The 21,446-nt window shown below is 32.9% G+C and overlaps 1 protein-coding gene across 1 annotated transcript; it reads left to right on the top strand.

Moving 5' to 3' along the window:
* The first annotated feature begins 5,969 nt into the window (after positions 1 to 5,969).
* LOC129370788 (meprin A subunit beta-like) lies at positions 5,970 to 20,320 on the top strand. The gene is made up of 28 exons (XM_055046972.1): positions 5,970 to 6,076; positions 6,185 to 6,284; positions 7,659 to 7,677; positions 7,787 to 7,813; positions 7,919 to 7,944; positions 8,047 to 8,131; positions 8,802 to 8,919; positions 9,280 to 9,458; positions 9,560 to 9,582; positions 9,672 to 9,867; positions 10,528 to 10,689; positions 11,842 to 12,072; positions 12,178 to 12,627; positions 12,719 to 12,892; positions 13,302 to 13,407; positions 13,531 to 13,566; positions 13,896 to 13,937; positions 15,288 to 15,326; positions 15,756 to 15,797; positions 16,124 to 16,174; positions 16,290 to 16,331; positions 16,826 to 16,867; positions 17,191 to 17,238; positions 17,354 to 17,395; positions 17,890 to 17,931; positions 18,088 to 18,135; positions 18,700 to 18,744; positions 19,531 to 20,320. Exons 2-28 carry the CDS (start codon positions 6,216 to 6,218, stop codon positions 19,607 to 19,609), a joined length of 2,463 nt encoding a protein of 820 aa, XP_054902947.1. The 5' UTR covers positions 5,970 to 6,076; positions 6,185 to 6,215; the 3' UTR covers positions 19,610 to 20,320.
* Positions 20,321 to 21,446: the final 1,126 nt, after the last annotated feature.

Below are 21,446 nucleotides of genomic sequence, written 5' to 3'. Positions count from 1 at the left end.
TTAATCATGATTACAAATTTGTCATAGGATGAATGATCATCCCTTTTGCAGATGCACGGTTTCTTTTCTCCACCAAAAACATGATTTCTGACTGAATCATTGTTAGAGATGCTACAGGTGAAACCAGATATTTACCTAAATTGCAGTAAAAGGCACGTTTTTTTTTTTTTCTTTTTTCATTGACTGAAATTAAATACAAGTAAACTTTGCCTGTTTTAGGTCAGTTACATTGAGAATTCAACGGGTGACTTTTATAAAAAAAAAATCTGCTTCTTACTTACAATTACATTATGAGTACTTTGTAAGGAATTAAGGTATTTTTTCAGTTTTATATTTAAACTTAGGTTCTAATTATACAGAACGTCAACTACTATCCATCCACCTACTACTACAGACAACAAGTATGGCACTTTAATGAGAATTGTTTGCACATTATTTAAACCGTAGATGAGTCTATATTCAGAAAATGACATAATTAATTGTGTAGTAACTAGTATTTTACTACAAATAAGGCTGTAAACATTATGTTGACCGATGATGATTTGGCTTTTGCAGAATCTCATCCACCAACTTTCTTGGAACGACAGATGACAGGTATTCCTGAATTAACTTAACACCTTATGATGGGTTGTTTAATATTCTTTCATTGCTGTATAGCCATAGTGACATCTGCAGAAATACACCACTCCCAGTCAGAAACAACCAATCAGAGCCAAGACGAAAGTTTCTGCACTGTCATCCAATCTCTACTGCGATTCAGATAAATTAACTGGTGCGCCTTCTTCAACTAATATGTTGTGTAACAACATATTAGAAGCTGAAATTTCAAAATGTTTCACAGAGATACTAATGTAAAGTTTTGAATTTGAAGAAACTAATACAAAATTGTTCTGCAAAGTTTTCTTACTCATTTCATAGAAAAGTTATTTAGAAAAAACAATAATTTGGGTAATTCAGACATCTTAAGACCTATGTAAAATATTTAACATTAATCATGAGTCAAATATTTATTTTTGTTTGGTTACTATTTTATAGGATTTCCTCTACCGTCCATCCACCCTCTACTACAAAAAGGTTTCATAACATTTAACAAGAGTTGTTTGCAAATCTTTTGAATTTTATATACGTAGGAATATATGCAGGGCAGAAAGTAAATAAATAGAGCATTGCGACTGTTACAAGACATCATCAACAGCAACAAGGTGATAACATCTAACAGGCACATTTTGATTGAATGTAAACCTAAAAATACATATTGAAAAGTTTTTTTCACATCTATAATGATAACATCCTTCACATACAATGATTCATGTTGAGGCAGTAAGTATTTTGATATATCTCATTGTTCATTGATGCCCTGGCTTTTGCAGCAACTCCACCATCGTTCCACCACCCAGTCCTACAACAAATCACAGGTATTCCTAATGATAGCAAGCTTTACACTCATGACAATTCATACAGCTGCAACACTGTTGCAACTATTTTGTTATTGATAATAGGCAGCAAAGATTATGTTGATTGATTCTTTGGCTTTTGCAGAATCTCATCCACCATCATTCCACCACCTCCTGGAACGACGGACGACAGGTATTCTTAAATTAAATGAGCATCTTATGTGTCAAAGACTGATGCACACTTGGTGTGATGGATTTAATATGTTTTAATTACTATGTAAAATATGTGCTGTTGATTTAATATAAAAAAAAATTTAAAATTGGAATCAAAACAAAGATTGTTCAACAGCACTTTAAAAAAATAATAATAATTTTCTTCATACTAAACAAAATCTTAACAGCTGACCATGATGCATGTTTTCTTTACCTAAAATAACATGGAACCCTATAATTTTATTTTTAATTTATTTTAGAAGATTCTGGTATATTTAGAAACTACACATAATTGTTTTATTTCTGTCTGAACTAGAAATAAATTCAATGAGACAATTACATTATTAGTGTTTTGTAAGGAATAAGGTTATTTTTTTCAGTTTTGCACTTAAACTATGGTTTTGATTTTATAGGACTTTAACTACCGTCCATCCACCTACAGACAACAGGTATTGCACTTTAATGAGAATTTTTTGCACAGTCTTTAAACCTTAGATGAGTCTATCTTCAGAAAATAACATGACGATTCATTATTGATTCATTGTGTAGCAACTAGTATTTTACTACAAATAAGGCTGCAAAAATTATGTTTTCCTATGATGATTTGGCTTTTATAGAATTAATTAATATTCTTTCATTGCTTTGTAAATCATGATTTTATTGCTTTGATTTCTGGTGGTAAATAGAATATTCACCTGCTGTCAACCACCATTAATCGTCCTCTTAAAAGATGTTACAACTTTTACCCTTTTATTATCTATCATAGAAAAGAAAGTCTAAGTCAAAAAATTACATTGTGCAATCTTTCCAGAATCTTCCCCTCCAACACTCCACCACCTGCTACGACAGAAGATGACAGGTATCCCTAAATTAAATGAGCATCTTATTTGTCAGACTTAGATATTTACACTCTATCTGCATAACTTGCCATACAAATCTGTTATGCAGTTTTTCTAAAAGTTTTCTGAAAGTAAGTCACAATTTTGCAGACATTTTAAAAGTATTAGCAATAACAGCCTCTATTTTAACTTTAACTCACCATAAACCACACGTTTCTTTCAATCCTCTTGTGTCAATTCAAATTGCTACATTTAATCTTTAATGCCAAGCAGGTTTTTTTTTCACTTTGATGGCTTCTTCCAACAGAGCCTTTTCTGAAGTTTTATGCAGACATTGTGTTATTGGTTTCTGAGATTCTATGACATGTTTGTAGTCAAGACAAGTCCTTCAGAAGGCTTAGCAAAAAAAGTCTGACTTCCACAGGCCATGCATGTGTGATGGACTTATTATATAAAACCTAATAAACTCTTTTTGACATCCACATAAAATGTTACTTGCGGCAAAAACACCTTGAATATTCTGCTGCCTTGATAAAACAGGTAATGGTACTGCTAAGTTTCAAGACCTTTTTACACTCCTAATTTGATGACTAAATCATATTACTGGCTTTATTGAACTTGATACAGGATGACTGAATTGATATATATTCTCAGGATGTTTTTCTTTCTCTTGTAGCATTTTTTGCTTCTGCCCTGGTATCGTTGCCTCTCCCATCCTTACTGTCCTGCTGGCGTTGATCCTTCTGCTGTCATAATGTACACCTCTCATATAAATTTTCTGTCTGCATAGGCAGCACAATAATTAGAGATGTCTCCCAGCAATGCATATATGTTACAATGACAGTGTAAGTTGACATTTTGTCCTAAAAATGTGAGTTCATTATGCAAAAACAAACTGGGAAGATATGTATTGCTTTAGGAAATCAATGCCTGAACTTGTGGCTCGTATTCAACAATATTTGGTGATGGGACTCTATTTTTATTCAGTATGCATCTGCAGAGCATTGTATGGTACTGCTGAAGCTTGACTGAAGCAAAGTTTTGTTTTTACAAGAGAAAACCTTATTCAAAGTGCTTGAATTTCTGAATCAAACCCATAATATTCTTTTTGAAGATGATTCTGTTCTGCACAAACATTTAACCACATGCTAATCTAGTTCAAAATATGTGCTTGGTGACTTAATGGCAAAAACATTTTTAGCCATGTATGTATGACCTACTGCTTTGCACTAAGTTTGAGACAATAAATAAGTATAATGAATAAAAATCCACCATAACTTGTTATATCTTACATTTTTGTCATACAAATCTGAGATTTTATTGTCCCACTACACATAATAAAATCTAATAAATTGGTTAACAGGAACAAATATAGGGAAAACTGATTCACATTTATAATGTACAGTGGATTGACTGTTTATAATGAATGAAACTTTCTTCAAGAGTTGCATGGAAGTGCCTCTACACTAAAATAACAAGCCTATGGCTTTCAGTAGAAATGGCTTTTGGTCTTTAGCCAAAGATCCTGCTGAAAATCTATTTTTATGTGCCTTTTATGAAGAAGGAAGTTGCAGTCAGAGACTTCTTGAGAAGCTTTCGCATTGTTTGCTTGAGTGTTTTTTGGTGCAGTGCCAGCACAAGCAAACATGATTGAAACAGGTTTTTCAAAGGGTTTGCTATGTTTGACACAAAGCAGCGTGAAAACCCCACCAGCTGAAAATGTCACAAATGTTGTCATTTTTCTCCCCAATCAAACCGAGTGTGAAAACACACAAAAATTTGGAAGTATGAATCATTTAATTCACATTGTCAAAAAGTCTGGTGTCATCTATTTAAAAGAAAACCCAAAGTGTGATGGTGTCGCCCCACCACATCTCTGTGGATGTTCTTTTGTTGATGTGCTGTTAATTTTGTAGCAAATCTACCAGTTGAAATTATGGCCTAAAAGTGTCACTTTGATTTTGTGAGATGATAAGAATTACTCCCACAAGATTTTATAGGCTTTTGGCAGACTTGGATGTTGTATCTGGATAAAATAATTTTGTGCAAGCCCGATTGAGTTCTATCCACAGAAATAAAAATAACAACTAGTGACTACTGACTTGAAGGGAGTAGATTCTTATGTAATTATGTATTTTAGGGTAAATATGATTTAATTTTCAGTATTTTGTACAAATCTGCTTTCAAAATTATGTGAAAATGACTTTTTGTAATTATTTTTTTGTCACAAAAGTCCAATTTTGTTGATCATGATTGATTTGTAAGAGCGATCAAAAGGGGAAAATACTCAAAGGGGATTAATACTTTTTATAGGCACTGTACAGCAATATAGAGCCAACTCAGAATGAACAGAATGACATTCCAACTGTGCTAGTTTCATGCCAGTGGAAGGAACAAGAAACAAAAGTTGAATACCACAGGTTTAAAAATATAAAATTTGCATACAAGTCTGGCTACTATGTAATTTATCATACTGTGGTGAGTCAGACTGTAATCATCCCCAAAATCATCCCCAAAATTCACCCCCCTTTGTTTTAGCCAGTTAATTAAATGCAGAGGATTGTGGACAAACAGGTTCAAGCGGAAAGGGAATGTACCAGGAAGTGATTAATGTCTCATCTCTCCTTTTCTTTTACGACTTTTGACTTCAGTGGTCGTCCCAAACATAACACATCAGAAAACGCTGAAGATAAACATGCCTGGTAGAGTGTGATATTTGTTTTTCATTGGACATTCACAGAAATGCAAGCCTAATGCAATTCATTCCATCACAATAAAGGTTTTTTTTTTTAATTATTATTGTGATCTCCTTGGTTGCATATCAGTCCTCACACTCTGTCTAATGTAATACAAACTTGGACTGTAAATTATTGTTGTTGTTGTTTATAAAGTAAATCAACTCTGGTTAACAATCAATAGCTACTTTTAAAAGAGCTTTGAGTAATTGTATAGTATAAACTGTTTTGTAAGTATCATTTGATTAGGAATTTTAGATATTTTTAGATATTATTTACTTATTAATAGCTATTAATTAGCCAATAATGTTCAAACCATTAGGAGGAAAGAGAATTTAGGTGACGGTGAAGGTGGCATTGGTCCCAGATAGAATTTTAGAAGATCATCTCTCATATGTACAGCAAAAGATACACAAAAAGGAGAAAATATCCAGTGACTGCCAGGTGTTTGGTCAAAAATGCCTTGCTGATGTCACAGAAGAAAGGGTTTGCTGGCTTTGGCAGATGGAAAAGCAGCAAAGGTATCTAGAAGACACATAAATCCAGAAAACATGTCCTGTGTTGTCTTATGACTTGATCCTTATATTTGTCAAACAATTATAACTAGTCAGTGTATCATATATTTTGCATATTTTCTTTATGGTAAACAATATACATTTTCTATTTTAAGTGAGTATGTCAGTACCTCTTCAAAACCCAACAGGAAATAATGTGTGACAGCTATAAAAGAAGAAGGCCTGCTGACAACAACAAGATCAACCTCAAAGCAAAGCCTTTCAGTGTGACGTTGACGCTTTGAAATGATCCAACCTGTTTTGTAACAGAGTGAGATTTTAAAAGTCCTTCCTGTTTCTTTGGCATCTCAGTTGAACAGCTTCTGAAAGTCTTCATACAGGTAGAAAATTAATTACTGTAAAATTTTTGGAATCTAGTGAAAGTCAAGCATGTTCACTGAATTAAGGTATTTTAACATTTAATTTAATCTAATGTGTTTTCTGTGAAGCTTGGAGTTAGATTTTATCCAAAAAGCCAACATGAAGATGAAAGGCTGCATTTTTCTTTTGGTGCACCTTGCACTTTCTTCAGGACTCTCCATCTCCACAGTAAGTATATTTTTGCATAAACTACAGTTTAAATGTCAACTGCTTTGATATTAGGAAATAATGATAATTTTGCTGTTTTATATAATAGTCAAAACCTTAAGAAAAATGATAAAAATCTGGTGGCAGTGACTGTAATAATTCAATCCATTTGCATTTTCCAGCTGTGTTCTTATATGTATACTGATACTTGTCTATTAACTGTTTAGTTTTATATAATAAAAAAAAATCATTTTTGTATTTTTACTTGTTTAATTTTATAGTTTTAACCATCTTTAATAATTTTGTGCATTAATTGTTGTTCATCCTTGTGTAAGTACATAAGTAAAATTTATTGATATAGCACCTGTCACAGACATTAAAATCACAAAGTGCTTCACAAAGATGCAACCATAAGATAAAGAATAAAAAACATGATATAAAAGGTAGCAACACAATTAAATACTGTTGGTATAACAATGATTTTAGCTGTTTCTTTAAAAGGTCAGAGGAGTTCATGCAGTGCAGGAACAGCAGTAGATATTTCAAGGGCCACAATGGGGCCACACCCTGAAAAGACCAATCTTGGCTTTTCCAGCCACATATCATCATTACATAGCACAATGATGACTAAATCATATTAACTTTTAAAGTTGTTATAAAAATGTTGTATACATCTAATATGACTTAAAAGAAATCTGACCCTATAATTCAATACCTTCAAATTGTGCCTCTGTCTCTTTAAAAGTTCCTGCTCTATCAGAAGGCAGTTCTGATACTCCCTTACTCTAAAAATACCCTTATGTTATGAGGCTGTGAGCGCAAGGTTGTTTGTCCTGTATGTGCCTGTATTGCTACCACTGCTGGTACAAAGCATTGTGGGACATCTTGCTGGCCAATCCCTACAGTCACACATAAATCAGTGTCTTAAAAAAATAATTACTATCACAAAAGTGTTTTTTTGTGTGTGTGTGGATTAACTTAAATAAATACTTAATTTATTTTCTGAAAAAAATTACAATGTCTTGCACCCTGAACAAATATTTTTGACCTCAATATTACATAGGTGTGAAGATACTAACTTAAATATTTATTCATGATTTCACAAATTTAGCTATGTCAAATTTACTTCACCACAGAATAATTGTTTTTTAATGTAGGAACATCCAGGTACAGACGTTATACCTGCATAACATTTAGAAAAACAAAACCTTTTGTCTTCTTAGTTTGATTTTTAAATGATCTAGCGTTTACCATGTTGTAAAATTAGAGTCTGAACCTTTTAAACCTAGAAATATATTCAAGATACAGTAACACCTGAAACAATATAAATTTTGTTTTATCTTGTTTGTCCATATGTTGCAATACCGTTCTCATTTTAATTCTTTTTGACTCCAGTTAGATGGAGAAATATTCGGTAAGTTTCATGCATTTTCTTTATACTACTCTGGATTTCACTATTGATTTTAAGTTTGTTTTATTTTTTATGGTAAAATGAATTTATGAAAAGCCTGTTTGTGTTTTAGAGGTTGAAAACAACACAACTAAAGAAGGTAAAGTGACTTTTCTCAACTTTTTATAAAAGCTTTTCTGAGATGTGTCTATGAATTGCTGTCCAACTCTCTGTTAAAATAACTAACATTGCTCCCTGATCTTAGATTTGACTCTTGACGACATCCGCGAGGTATGTTTTGGTATTACTATAAACGACTAACTGCAGTTTTTAGTACAGCATTTATGTAGGCATGTTGTCTTCTATTTTTATGCCCACATTCTTCTTTGTTAGCCTCCAAAGTTTCAAAGGAGCAGCCTTCTTCCTGGAGATAAACTATGGTCATCCCCAGTTCCTTATGTCTTGGATAAAGGCCTGGGTGAATATTAGTTTTCTTTTATAGAAGACAATCTATACTCTGGGTAGTGTCTGTGTTTGCATGTGCAGCATCTGTGTAAAGGCGTCTACTTTTAAGTTTAATTTAGGTCTTCTCTTTATATTAAACTTGACTTCAGTTAGTTTTGGTTGTAAAGACATTAACCAAACAATTAAATTCCAACCCTTAAATTGATCAGTTTACACTGAGGGATGTTTGGGAGGGAGCAGGATATTGAAAAAAGCATTAAAGCAGTTCTGGAAAATATAAAATACTGCTTATGACAAACAGAGAAGGAATCAGATTCTATACAACCCATATAAATTGTCCCTGTTGGTTAGTTAATGTTAAAACATTGATCTGGATAAAATTTGATAATTAAAGTTGGAGATGGAGATTTAGTCCAAATGATCTAGCTGGCAAACTATGAGCATGAATTAATTTATTTTAAGTTGACTGGACTGGATTTAGATACAGTTCATGTAAAGGATGAACTGACACAATAATGGAAGCACTGGTCTAGTATTTGTTTTCTTTTTTTGGTTTGTTTTGAATTAATATTCTTGGTATTTATCGTTGTGTAATGTAACAGAAATGCGATATTACTTATTATCTAAAACATAATTACGTGTGTGTTCTTTGTTCTCAACCATTTTGAAATTCCTCGTGAAAGATTTGAGAGCTAAAGGAGTGATCATGAGAGCCTTTGAGCAGTTCAGAGTGAAGTCATGCATTGATTTCAAACCCCGGGACTCAGAAGATTATTACATCAACATCCAGAAGTTAGACGGGTAATTTATTTTTATCTTTGCTTTCTTATTTCGCATACTTTCAACTAAACTTGTTAAATTTTCCTTTGCATGTAATTGAAACTCGAGCCTTGTACATTAGTGCAGCAGTTCAGTGTACAATAAAGTTTGGCCTGCCTGTCAGATTTCTTCATGTTTTCTTGAGTGTCTTTCGCCTCTTGTCAATATGACATTGTAGGTTAGACATAAAAAATAATACGTGAATTTTTGTGTTATTAGTTTAAACAAACTGTGTCTGTATTTTTTAAATTTATTGTTATATTGAGAGCAAGATTCATCTGAACAAATTGCTTGTGATTTTACGTCTCAACAAAACCTGGATAACGCCTTTCTCCCTTACAGTTGCTGGTCATATATTGGTCGAGTACTCTCCAATGGACAGAACCTCTCTATTGGTGCAGGCTGTGACAGCATTGCCATTGTTGAACATGAGCTTCTTCATGCTCTTGGTTTCTACCATGAACAGTCTAGATATGACAGAGATGATTATGTACGGATTGTACTCGCCAACATCCAAACAGGTAGAACACAGACTTTTTTGTGTTTTTTAGTCTGTTAAAATCTCTGATGAATTTAAGTAAGTTTTTCTCAGTGCAAAAATGTGTATTTTTTTGTCATCTAGGTAAAGAGAGGAATTTCATGAAAGTTGGCTGTAATGAGAGCACCATACACCATAGTATTTTTAAAGTGTAGCATGTTTTGTGTCACCCAGGTCAAGAGGATAATTTTAGAAGGCTAGCAGTGAGGAGAGCACTACATATGGAGTCCCATATGACTACATGTCAGTGATGCACTATGACAAATATGCATTCACAAATGGCAACGGCTTAACAATTATTACCATTGACCCTAAATACCAAGATGTGATTGGTCAAAGGCTGGAAATGAGTCCTAGTGATGCTCTAGAGCTGAACTTCCGCTACAACTGCAGTAAGTCTTAAAACACTGTTAAACCTGCTATAAATTGATTGTTTAAATTGCTGTGGTCAAATTATAATTTCTGTCATAACTTCTGTACTTTTTGACAAGCTGCTATGTTTAACATTTGACTTTTGTTTGTATTTTTATCATATTTCTATGTCAAAACCAAAGGGTGCAGTAAATTCATCTTCCCTGTATAATAAGCTACAAGTGAAATCTCAATAAATATGAATATCATCATATATACTGCTCAAAAAAATAAAGGGAACACTCAAATAACACATCCTAGATCTGAATGAATGAAATATTCTCAATGAATACTTTGTCCTGTACAAAGTTGAATGTGCTGACAACAAAATCACACAAAAATCATCAATGGAAATCAAATTCATTGAATGAATGAAATATGAGAATATTTCATTCATATATATATATATATGTGTGTGTGTGTGTGTGTGTGTGTGTGTGTGTGTGTGTGTGTGTGTGTGTGTGTGTGTGTGTGTGTGTGTGTGTGTGTGTGTGTGTGTGTGTGTGTGTGTGTGTGTGTGTAGGGGTGCGTGTGTGCGTGCGTGTGTGTGTATAAGATTAGCCTAGTCTTGCATTTAAATATTAGCTAAAAATCAAAATACATTGTAAATAATATTATATTCTGCTTTTTTGCCATCTTAGACTCAACTGTTGCCTTTAATTCTTACTGTGGCTTTTCGAATGGAACAATGTGTCAAATGAGCCGCTGCTCACAGGGTGGGATTGGCTGGGAAGTCGTTACTCAAGTTCATGGAGGCCCCAGTTCTGACCACACCAGTCTACCAAGTGGAAATGGAGATAATGGTGAGATTTGTGCCTTGTATATTATGACTATTTGTCTCTTATGCCTTTGAAGAGCAATGGAAAGCAGATAAATCCTTATCCAATGATATATCTTTTAACTGTAGGTTATTTTTGATTAATTACTTTTTCAGTTGTGTATATATATACTAACAATTGTCTAAAACGCTATCTAAAATGCTGCTCAGGAGCAATGGAGAGGTTTTTTTTTTTTCTTTTTAAGTCTTGCTACCGCAGTAGAAGTGACATGTCACTTCTCGCACAGTGTCAGCCATCAATTTATTTCAGTGACTCTGTGTATAAAGTGAGATAAATCTGTCTGCAGATCAGCTGTTTTTTTTCTACCACACCGAGTTATGCATATCCTAAATGTTTCTCATTTTACTGAAATAGTGAAACAAACAGCACAATATATTAAACACTGCCTTTGCATAGATTATAATTATTTGGCTTTCATGGTGTTTTGTGCAAAGGTGAGTCTTGTAATCTTTGGAAACTATTGTCAATAATTAAACGCTGCCCTTCTTATTGTAGAATTTGCAGGTTTGTCAGTAATATACACACACCAAAGTCTTGTCCAGTAGATATTTTTAGACAATCATCATAAAAAAGTTATTTTAGAAAATTAGTTTCAAATGTTTCTTCTTCTTCTTCTTCTTCTTCTTCTTCTTATTATTATTATTATTATTATTATTATTATTATTATTATTATTATTATTATTATTATTATTGTTGTTGTTGTTGTTGTTATTATTATTTAGAGCAATAATATTGGAAAAAAACATTTGTCATGTTTATTCAACATAAAAAAACAACAAATTGACAATTTTTTCTGTTTTGGACTAGATTTCAATATTACTTTAAAAAAAACAAATTTCTAAATCATCTTTGAGAAAACAATTGTTTCAGAAATAATACAATGAAGACCATTTTCAACTAAAAACAAACAATCTGTCTTTAAGAATCATAAAGATGGAATACTAAAGGAAGATTATTTTGTGTTCTACTGGCTTTACTGAAAATTTTGTGATTTTTACCATGGTTATGCAAACATAATTTCTGCCTGATCATATAAAAATATATTGAGTTGTCTATGATTATCAAATACATGAAGGTGATTAATGAGAAACATTATCTTGATCAATGTATTTAAAGCTAAAGAAACTGGATACTTCATTCATGTGAGCACAACATCAGGACAAGAGGGAGATTCAGCCCAACTGGAAACTGAAAGAGTGAAGCCTACCAGGGCATGTAATGTCCAGTGTCTGCAGTTCTACTATTTCCACAGCGGAAATGAATCAGATGAACTTAATATCTGGATCAGAGAGTTTCAAAATGAGCAGGACATCACAGGAACTCTTCGCCTTATGGGACAAATAACTGGTAAAGTCAGACTTAAAATAAAAAATCTTAAGTCTTTGCTTTCTACTATTGTATGTTGTAATATTAAAATTTTGTAGCACAGTAAATTAAAACCTCTTACTCTAGGTTCACCAACATCTCACTGGAAACTCCACCATGTTTCCTTGAATGCCACCAAGGACTTCCAGGTGGTGTTTGAGGTTCGGAAAGGAGCAGGAAACTCACCAGGAGGTTTCTCAATTGATGACATCAATCTCTCAGAGACAGAGTGTCCACACTTTGCCTGGCAGATTGATGACTTTGAGAGTCTTTTAAACACAAGCAGTGATGGAGCCAGAATGTACAGCCCACGACAATTCTCCAAAGACGGCTATGCATACCGTGTAATTGCTGAACTTTTCAAAACATCTGTTGGAATGTACGTGCAGCTCGTGTCTAGTGAGAATGATGGCCAGCTGCAATATCCTTGTCTGCAAAGACATATGATTTTCCAGTTGATGGATCAAACCCCAAACAAGCAACTGCAAATGTCTAAGCAAAATACTTTTGTTTCTGATGAAAATCAAGTAGTATCTGGTAAGTTTATCTTAAAATGTTTGTATTTTGAAGACAAGTTGTTGGTAAAAAACTAAAGCGTATTCTCATGTATTGTGTGTCATGTAAACAGGTCGCTCTGCCTGGGACAATCCTAGGGAGACTAAAGATGGATCATTTTCTGAGAATGGAGAACTAATCTATAATGGGCCTGGCTGGGGGTTTGGGTCTTTTTTAACATTAGAAGAATTGAAATCCAGAGAGTTCCTCAAGGGAGGAAGCGTCATTTTGATGTTCAACTTTGAAGGTAGGTGAAATGTTTTGATTAAAATAATTTTGTAAACTACAGATAATGTCACAAGAATATCTTTCTCATTTACAATTTTTTGGGGACACAAAGAACCAAGGAATCCTTGACGTCTGATATATAATTTTATATTTTTACCCTCACAAAAAACATGTTTACTGTCATTCAGACCAGCTGTTTTGAAAAGACTGAAAATCACAGTTAATTATACATTACATTACGTAAATTGTGTTACTTGTTAACTTCAAATTAACATTATGTAACATTTTGCATTTTGACTCTATAGTTTGTATTTTGTTGTTCACAAGGTGGGAGTGGAGGAAAGAACTTGTAGACGGAAAGTTCTAATTATTCCAACTTCGTCAGGCAGTATTTGTTTTTTCTAACTGATCGTTTTGTCCTTTGATAGATCTCACCCCACTAATCAATGGAACAGCTTTACCATGTCCTCAGTTAAGACCAGTGAACATAACAAATCCTCCACCAAATAGGAATGAAAGTCCATGCTCTGCACGGTAAAACAAATTGCCGAGTAAATTATAACTTCATTCTGACAAGTTTGCATTTCCAGACAAAGCTCTAAAATAAAATGATTTAGAAATACAGACAGATTTCAGTTTTTTCTCTGACTTTTATAGAGTCATCAACCCACCTTCTACAACAGCAGAACACAGGTATTCACACATTTGATTACACTTTATTTTTTCTAATCAAGCAATATATCCAGTGTAAACTAAGATGTGTTATTTTTTTCCCATTTCTGTGGTGAATAATTTGCTTAATTCCTATCATTGTTTAATTAAATTAATTTAAATTATGTTTTTGATTATTGCTGTTGAATCAGTGCTGTAACATTGAACAGTAGGCTTTGATGAACTCATCATAATATGTGCATTTGACCAATGTAAAGTTCATTTTCTCTGTGAAGCAAAGTTGCCAGCATCATCCATGAGTCATACATTTATTTTTGTTTGTACCTAAATGTTTGATTATAATTTTACAGGACTTCATCGACTGTCCATCCACCTCCCACTACAGACAACAGGTATTTCCAGTTTGTTGAGAGTTGTTTGGACATTTCTTCATGCTTTCCAGATGAATCTATTTGCAAAGCATTAGGAAAATAAACCATTGCTAATATTATCAAGAGTCCAGAGTTATTGCAAACTCAGAGGCCTTGACTCATCTTGCATTTCATGACCATCTTGCAAATAAAAAATCAGTTTATGTGGTAGATAATGTGATTGGCACTTTTCCTTTCATCTAATTAAAAAAAAACAAAAAACGCTATGCTTACTCAATCACATTGAGTGTGTGATTGAACCCATAAATGTCTAGCCAGAACTGAGTAACTTTATCCTTCTCAAAATATGTCCACCACCAAATACACCAACAATTAGTTTTAATACAATCTTTCAATTTATAATGTCTAATTTTGTAGTTAAAAAAAACATAGAGGCATCTTATATGCCATGAATTGACACAGTTAAAACCTTATTTGTTCAAAATATTAGACTATAAAAATCAGAATCAAATTGATTACAATAGGTCTGAATATGGCATGCCCGTATTTTATTTATTTACTTTCTGAATCACAGTTTTGATAGATATACAGAGGCTCTCCTGATTCACAATGTAGTCCTGGTGCCCAGTTCTTGCATTGTTTGCATTTTATGTGAAAAAAATCTTTCCCATACATAATTTACTAAATGTTCAGCTTTAAATAAAACTTTCAAATTTTTTACTGAATAAAATATATTAGACATGATTGTGATTATCTGATTATGTGTAATTATCTGTAAACCAAACAATAGGTTTTAAAAAGTTTTATGAGATCATCTATGGTTCACAGCTTCAATGATAATTTACTTTAAACACATGACAATTGATGTAGCTATATGAGTCAGATTTTTTTTTTTCTGCAGAACCTGGTCCACCATTATTCTACCTATTATTCCACCATCTCCCACAATAACAGACAACAGGAATTCTCACATGTTACTGATCATCATATTTGTTGAAACAGAAGATAGAATGGGTGTAATGGGTTGTCCATGTTTTTAATTATTCTGTAAATAATGTTTATTGCTTTCTTTTTTGCTGGTATATTTTCAGATTTTTATTAGTTCTCACTAGTTTCCACCTCTAACCAGAAATGGCAGCTGTTTTACCTTCATTTTTGTTGTAGAAATAAAAAATTAATAAATAAAATATTACTTGTGAAGCATTGATCAGAACTGAAATTTCTTACTTTTTAATCAAAGTATAAATTTAGTTATCTAAGCCAGTTGTTCTTAAAGAAAATATTATGCAAAATCAACTTTTTTCAGCTTTATAGTTATAATATACACATAAATATGCATTTTGCTTTAAATATGTTATTATAATTTTACAGGACTACATCTACCATCCATCCACTTCCAACTACAGACAGGTATTGGCATATCTGATGCCTATTGATTTTATATTTCTCAACCTTTTGATACCTTTATACTGTAAGTAAAGTATAATGGAAACATAAGTATTGCCACTGTTACAATATTGGGTAAAATTTAAAACCAACACAGTTCATGCCTCCAGGAACCTGGAATCTCTGAACGCAGCAAAGTATCGAACAGGGGGCTGTTTTTACCAGGCTAGGGACTTTCCAATGTTCAAGCAACAGTATTCTTAAAATAAACTTTTGAATTTGAAGACACTAAAGGTTATTCTGGCATTTTTTGTTTCTGTCTCAGAAACAAAAAATTTGGTCTGATTCAATGACAAAGTGACATTTTAAGAGCTTTGTAAGGTATATAACGTCAATAATGAGTCAGGTATTTATTTTTGTTTTGTACCTAAATGTTTGGATATAATTTTACAGGCCTTCATCTACTGTCCATCCACCTCCCACTACAGACAACAGGTAGTACCCCATAGTTTGAAATTTCCAATATCTCCATATGCAGAGATTAATTGAAATAAAGCATTGCAACTCTTACAAGGCATAACTAACACAAATCCCTGAAAAGGACTTGATGAGTAAAAATATTACCAAGAAGTGGGTCTAATTAAATTACACACTAATCTTTACACACATGACAATTCATAAACCTACAAGTATTTTGCTTAATAGGCTGCAAAAATTGTATTGTACATTGTTTCTTTTGCAGAATTTCCTAAAGTTAGGTTTAGGGCTAAGCCTAATACTGATCTTAGAATATATTTTTAATGACTCTTTGACTTTTCCAGAATTTTATCCACCGTCGTTCCTCCACTTGATACAACAACAACAGATGACAGGTATTCAAATTTAATGACCACTTTATTTGTCAAAGCCTACTAAATGTATTCTTAAGTATTTAGTAATATAAAATATTACTAAATATTAAATACTAAATTGGATATAATTTTGCAGGACTTCATCTGCCATCCGTCCACCTCCCACTACAGACAGAAGGTATTGTCACATTTGATGCTATCAGTTCAAACTTCCCTTGACCCTATTCTTTCATTACTTTATTTAAATAAGTGCATGACTTCTGTTAATCCAATTTTGTCGCAAATTCTCACCCACCACCAATCCACTTCTTACAAGATGTGACACATATTTTACCATTTTTAAAATATATTAACTTATTTTTCATGGGAGCAACATTATGAAACTAAACATAGAAGCTGGAATTTTTCTGTGTTAAAGGGACAGTATTCTTAATATCTGTAAACTTTTGAATTTGAAGACACTACTGTCAACATTTTCTGAAAGGTAAAACTTCTCTGTATTCTGGCATTTGCCAATAATAAAAAATAATTACAACTGTCTCAGAAACATAAAATTTGGTCTGATTCAATGAGAAAGTGACATTTTAAGAACTATGTAAGGTATGTAACATCAGTAATGAGTCAGGTATTTATTTTTGTTTTGTACCTAAATGTTTGGATATAATTTTACAGGCCTTCATCTACTGTCCATCCACCTCCCACTACAGACAACAGGTAGTACCCCATAGTTTGAAATTTCCAATATCTCCATATGCAGAGATTAATTGAAATAAAGCATTGCAACTCTTACAAGGCATAACTAACACAAATCCCTGAAAAGGACTTGATGAGTAAAAATATTACCAAGAAGGGTCTAATTAAATTACACACTAATCTTTACACACATGACAATTCATAAACCTACAAGTATTTTGCTTAATAGGCTGCAAAAATTGTATTGTACATTGTTTCTTTTGCAGAATTTCCTAAAGTTAGGTTTAGGGCTAAGCCTAATACTGATCTTAGAATATTTTTTAATGACTCTTTGACTTTTCCAGAATTTTATCCACCGTCGTTCCTCCACTTGATACAACAACAGATGACAGGTATTCAAATTTAATGACCACTTTATTTGTCAAAGCCTACTAAATGTATTCTTAAGTATTTAGTAATATAAAATATTACTAAATATTAAATACTAAATTGGATATAATTTTGCAGGACTTCATCTGCCATCCGTCCACCTCCCACTACAGACAGAAGGTATTGTCACATTTGATGCTATCAGTTCAAACTTCCCTTGACCCTATTCTTTCATTACTTTATTAAATAAGTGCATGACTTCTGTTAATCCAATTTTGTCGCAAATTCTCACCCACCACCAATCCACTTCTTACAAGATGTGACACATATTTTACCATTTTTAAAAATATATTAACTTATTTTTCATGGGAGCAACATTATGAAACTAAACATAGAAGCTGGAATTTTTCTGTGTTAAAGGGACAGTATTCTTAATATCTGTAAACTTTTGAATTTGAAGACACTACTGTCAACATTTTCTGAAAGGTAAAACTTCTCTGTATTCTGGCATTTGCCAATAATAAAAAATAATTACAACTGTCTCAGAAACATAAAATTTGGTCTGATTCAATGAGAAAGTGACATTTTAAGAACTATGTAAGGTATGTAACATCAGTAATGAGTCAGGTATTTATTTTTGTTTTGTACCTAAATGTTTGGATATAATTTTACAGGCCTTCATCTACTGTCCATCCACCTCCCACTACAGACAACAGGTATTGCCATTTTTGATACCATCATTTCAAACTTCCCTTGCCTCTATATGCAGAACATAAAATAAACAACGTGTTGCTATTGTTGCTATATGTATTTTGTTACAGCTAATAGCCTGAAAAGATTATTTTTGTTCAATTATGCTCTGGTCTTTGTAGAATCTCACCCACCATCCTTCCAAAACCTGATACAACAACACATGACAGGTATTCACAAATTTAATGCCTTTATTCAAGTTATTTGTCAAAACCATTTTTATAATTAGATAAGATGAAAAACATTGTGATTGTCAGTCAACCTAATAGGTTTTTATCTGTTTTTGCCAGTGTTCATGGCTCTGTGATAACATACTTTACAAACAAACACATTTATGTTTCAAGTCAAGTCACTATTGCCGATACAATTTATACCACACAGATACTTAGCACAAACATACATGGCATGCATGTTTTAGCTGTAAGTGCTGTGCATCAGATATACAGGCTGCTAAAAAATAAAATTGTAAAATAATCCTTTGACTTTTGTAGAATCCCATACACCATCATTTAAACATACCCAAATTTATGGGTATGTTTGTATGTGTAGAAATTATTGCAGTATTTCTATCTAGATGATCAAATTCAACTATTAAAAACTTTTAGAAGGCTAGTCAAGGTCCACAGCAGATAGGATAATTCAAAAATGACAATTAATTTTGTTTCTTAAATTATATTGCTATTATCAATAGGCAGCAAAAATTACATTGTGCAATAATGCTTTTACTTTTTCAGAATCTCAACCACAGTGATTCCACCACCTACTACGACTGATGACAGGTATTCCTAAATTTAATGACCATTTCATTTATCAAAGCCTTCAAGATGGTGCCTGTGATGGGTCATTCATATTTGTCTGTTGCTCTGTAAAGTGTTATTACTTTCGTTTCGGATGACATTTTATTTTTTTTTTCCAAAACAAGTTTTTTTATGTCATCACTGACAATTAATCCACCTTTTACAAACGTATCCAGATACTTTACCCATTCAAATGTTTTAAAACAAATCCAAAAACAATTTTGGCAATCTAAGCAAAAATGTCACACTTTTTAATAAATCAATCAATATCTGCAGTGCAATTCCAACTTAATATATAAACATTGAGCTTAACAATAAACCTTTGTCTCTAAGCTCAAAATGACTTAGTATTTTTAATTGGAAATGTATTTAATAGGGCTCCAAACTGTGACAATTTATTTAAAAATGTGATAGAAGCTACAGATATAGAAGTAAGCAGTCAAGAGAAACAAATAGCACTTATGCAAATGGTGTCTATACAGGAACTGCTTTCCATGGTGGCCCTCGCAAAGTCCAATGTTGATCGATTTAAAACTTAAGCAAATCAGCTTCAAAGTTCTACTTGATCATCTTCAGTGTTCACCTGGTTGTTGATAACTCCATACCTTCAAGGTGCAGCAAAACAACAGCATAAAGTTTTTAGTGTTGCACTTAACACGGCTGGTCAACTAAAACACAAAGATTTAGCACTTGTTTCTAAAGACAAATATGACTGGACACATACAGCTTTAGTTTTCCATAAAATAAATGTTTTTCTTTCTCTTGTAGCATTTTTTGCTTCAGTCCTGGTATGGTGGCCTCTCCCATCCTCACTGTCCTGCTGGCATTGATCCTTCTGCTGTCATAATGTACGCCTCCCAAATAATCCATCTGTCTCTGCATAGGCAGCAAAAATGATTAGAAATTTCTCAGAGCTATGCATATATGTTATGGTGAAGGTGCAAGTTGACATTTTGCCCTTAAATTGTGAATTCTTTGTTCAACGACAAACTGGGAAACTGTGTATTACCTTAAGAAATCAGCATAAATACACTGATTAGAAGCTAAACTTGTAGCTTCTATTCTACAATATTTGGTGATGGGACTTCATTTATATTAAACATGTATGTGCACATTTTTGAAGATTGCAGATTTTTGAAGTATAATATTCCTTTTATGATAACAGATACACTTATTCAAAGCTCTTGAATTTCTGAATTAGACCCAGAATATTCTGTTTGAAGATTACATCTTTTCACAAATATTTAACCACATGCTAATATATTTAAACATGGGTGCTTGGTGGCTTAATGGTAACGGACATGTTTTAACAAACATGACTTGTATTTTGGGTTGGGTTAAAATGTTTGGTTCGATGTGTGTTCACTTTTGGATGCCTTCATTGCTAATCTACAATGTGAAGCCTCAATAAAATACATAATATTGTTATTTTCACTCTGTCTAAGGCTCCCAACATTTTTGGACAGTTTGTATTAGAACTTTGATGTCATTCAAACTACATTGTGTACAATAAAGTGTGTAGTGGGTATAAATAAAAAAGAGACATTGTTCATTGAGAGCACGACAGCATTTATTTGTCTTTTTGCCTCAGCTCTTCTCTACGGAGCTCTATCATCTGTCGGTCACAACTTCGTCCTGAAGGAGATCCATCCAGGAGTTGCTGTTCATGTTGCTGAACATGACTCATTGTTAGTCATGTTCCCCTTCTTCTGTTCTCTGGTCAAAGTAATCAGATGTGATAGATATAATTATCGCAAATACTAATGTGGAAGTTATGTACACAAAATGAATGATTGAAGACAGACATATTACAGTTTTACAGTCGTTTCCTTAATTTACAGTGGCATTTTATCCACTCTCATTTAAAGTTTGAATAAAACTTATTTTATTCAAGTTTATTGTTCATTTCTATGTCCTGTACAATGAATAGTTTATAATTGTTTAATTAGAGAACTGATATCTAAACAAAGCTTTCCATTCTCTTCGCTGACACGACGTCGACAAAAATCAACTCATTCCTCATTGTTCCATCAAGCTGCTGCTGAAAATTGAAGTTTGATGCACAGAAAAGCCAGTGTCTCAACGTTCAACGCTTGCTTGTAGATTCAGAGCTTCTGTGAGAACTAACAGTGGAACTCGCTAAAAAAAATTAGATAATAAAATAAAGCAAAGAATATTTCTTGGATAACAAGGAGCTTCCCTTGTGAAGGTGCACACTGGGCTAAGAGTATACATGCCCAGAGTCCCACACAGCAGCTCTTAGTTGTGTTTAAGAAGAGGGTTCCCAGTATCAATGAGCACCAAGATTGTGTGGTTGATAGTGGACCCAAATGCAAAGAGGCAGAGGCAGCTTTTACAAAACATTTCGGTAGGGGAATAAAGGGAGTTGACTAGGCCAAACAGATGAAATCAGCAAAGAGTGTGAGGAGCAGAAGTGTTCAAGTATTATTTTATGAAAAAAAAAATACTAAAGATAATTTGCCAGATAATAATTAAAACTGAAATTGTTTGTTCTTAACATCAGCTGAATATTTAACTGCCCTGAAAATGTTTTTCAGAGTAGTTTCAATTCACAACAAATGAAACTACACCTCATCTGTTTTCGTGACAGATAAAGATCTTTGGAGGGAGTATTTTAATATTCAAATACTGATTTTCATGCTGTATGCAAAAGATCCAGAATA

This window comes from Poeciliopsis prolifica, unplaced genomic scaffold (assembly GCF_027474105.1).
Source record: "Poeciliopsis prolifica strain line A6 unplaced genomic scaffold, Auburn_PproV2 SCAFFOLD025, whole genome shotgun sequence".
Lineage (NCBI taxonomy): Eukaryota > Metazoa > Chordata > Actinopteri > Cyprinodontiformes > Poeciliidae > Poeciliopsis > Poeciliopsis prolifica.
This window is presented reverse-complemented; position numbering and strand designations above follow the sequence as displayed.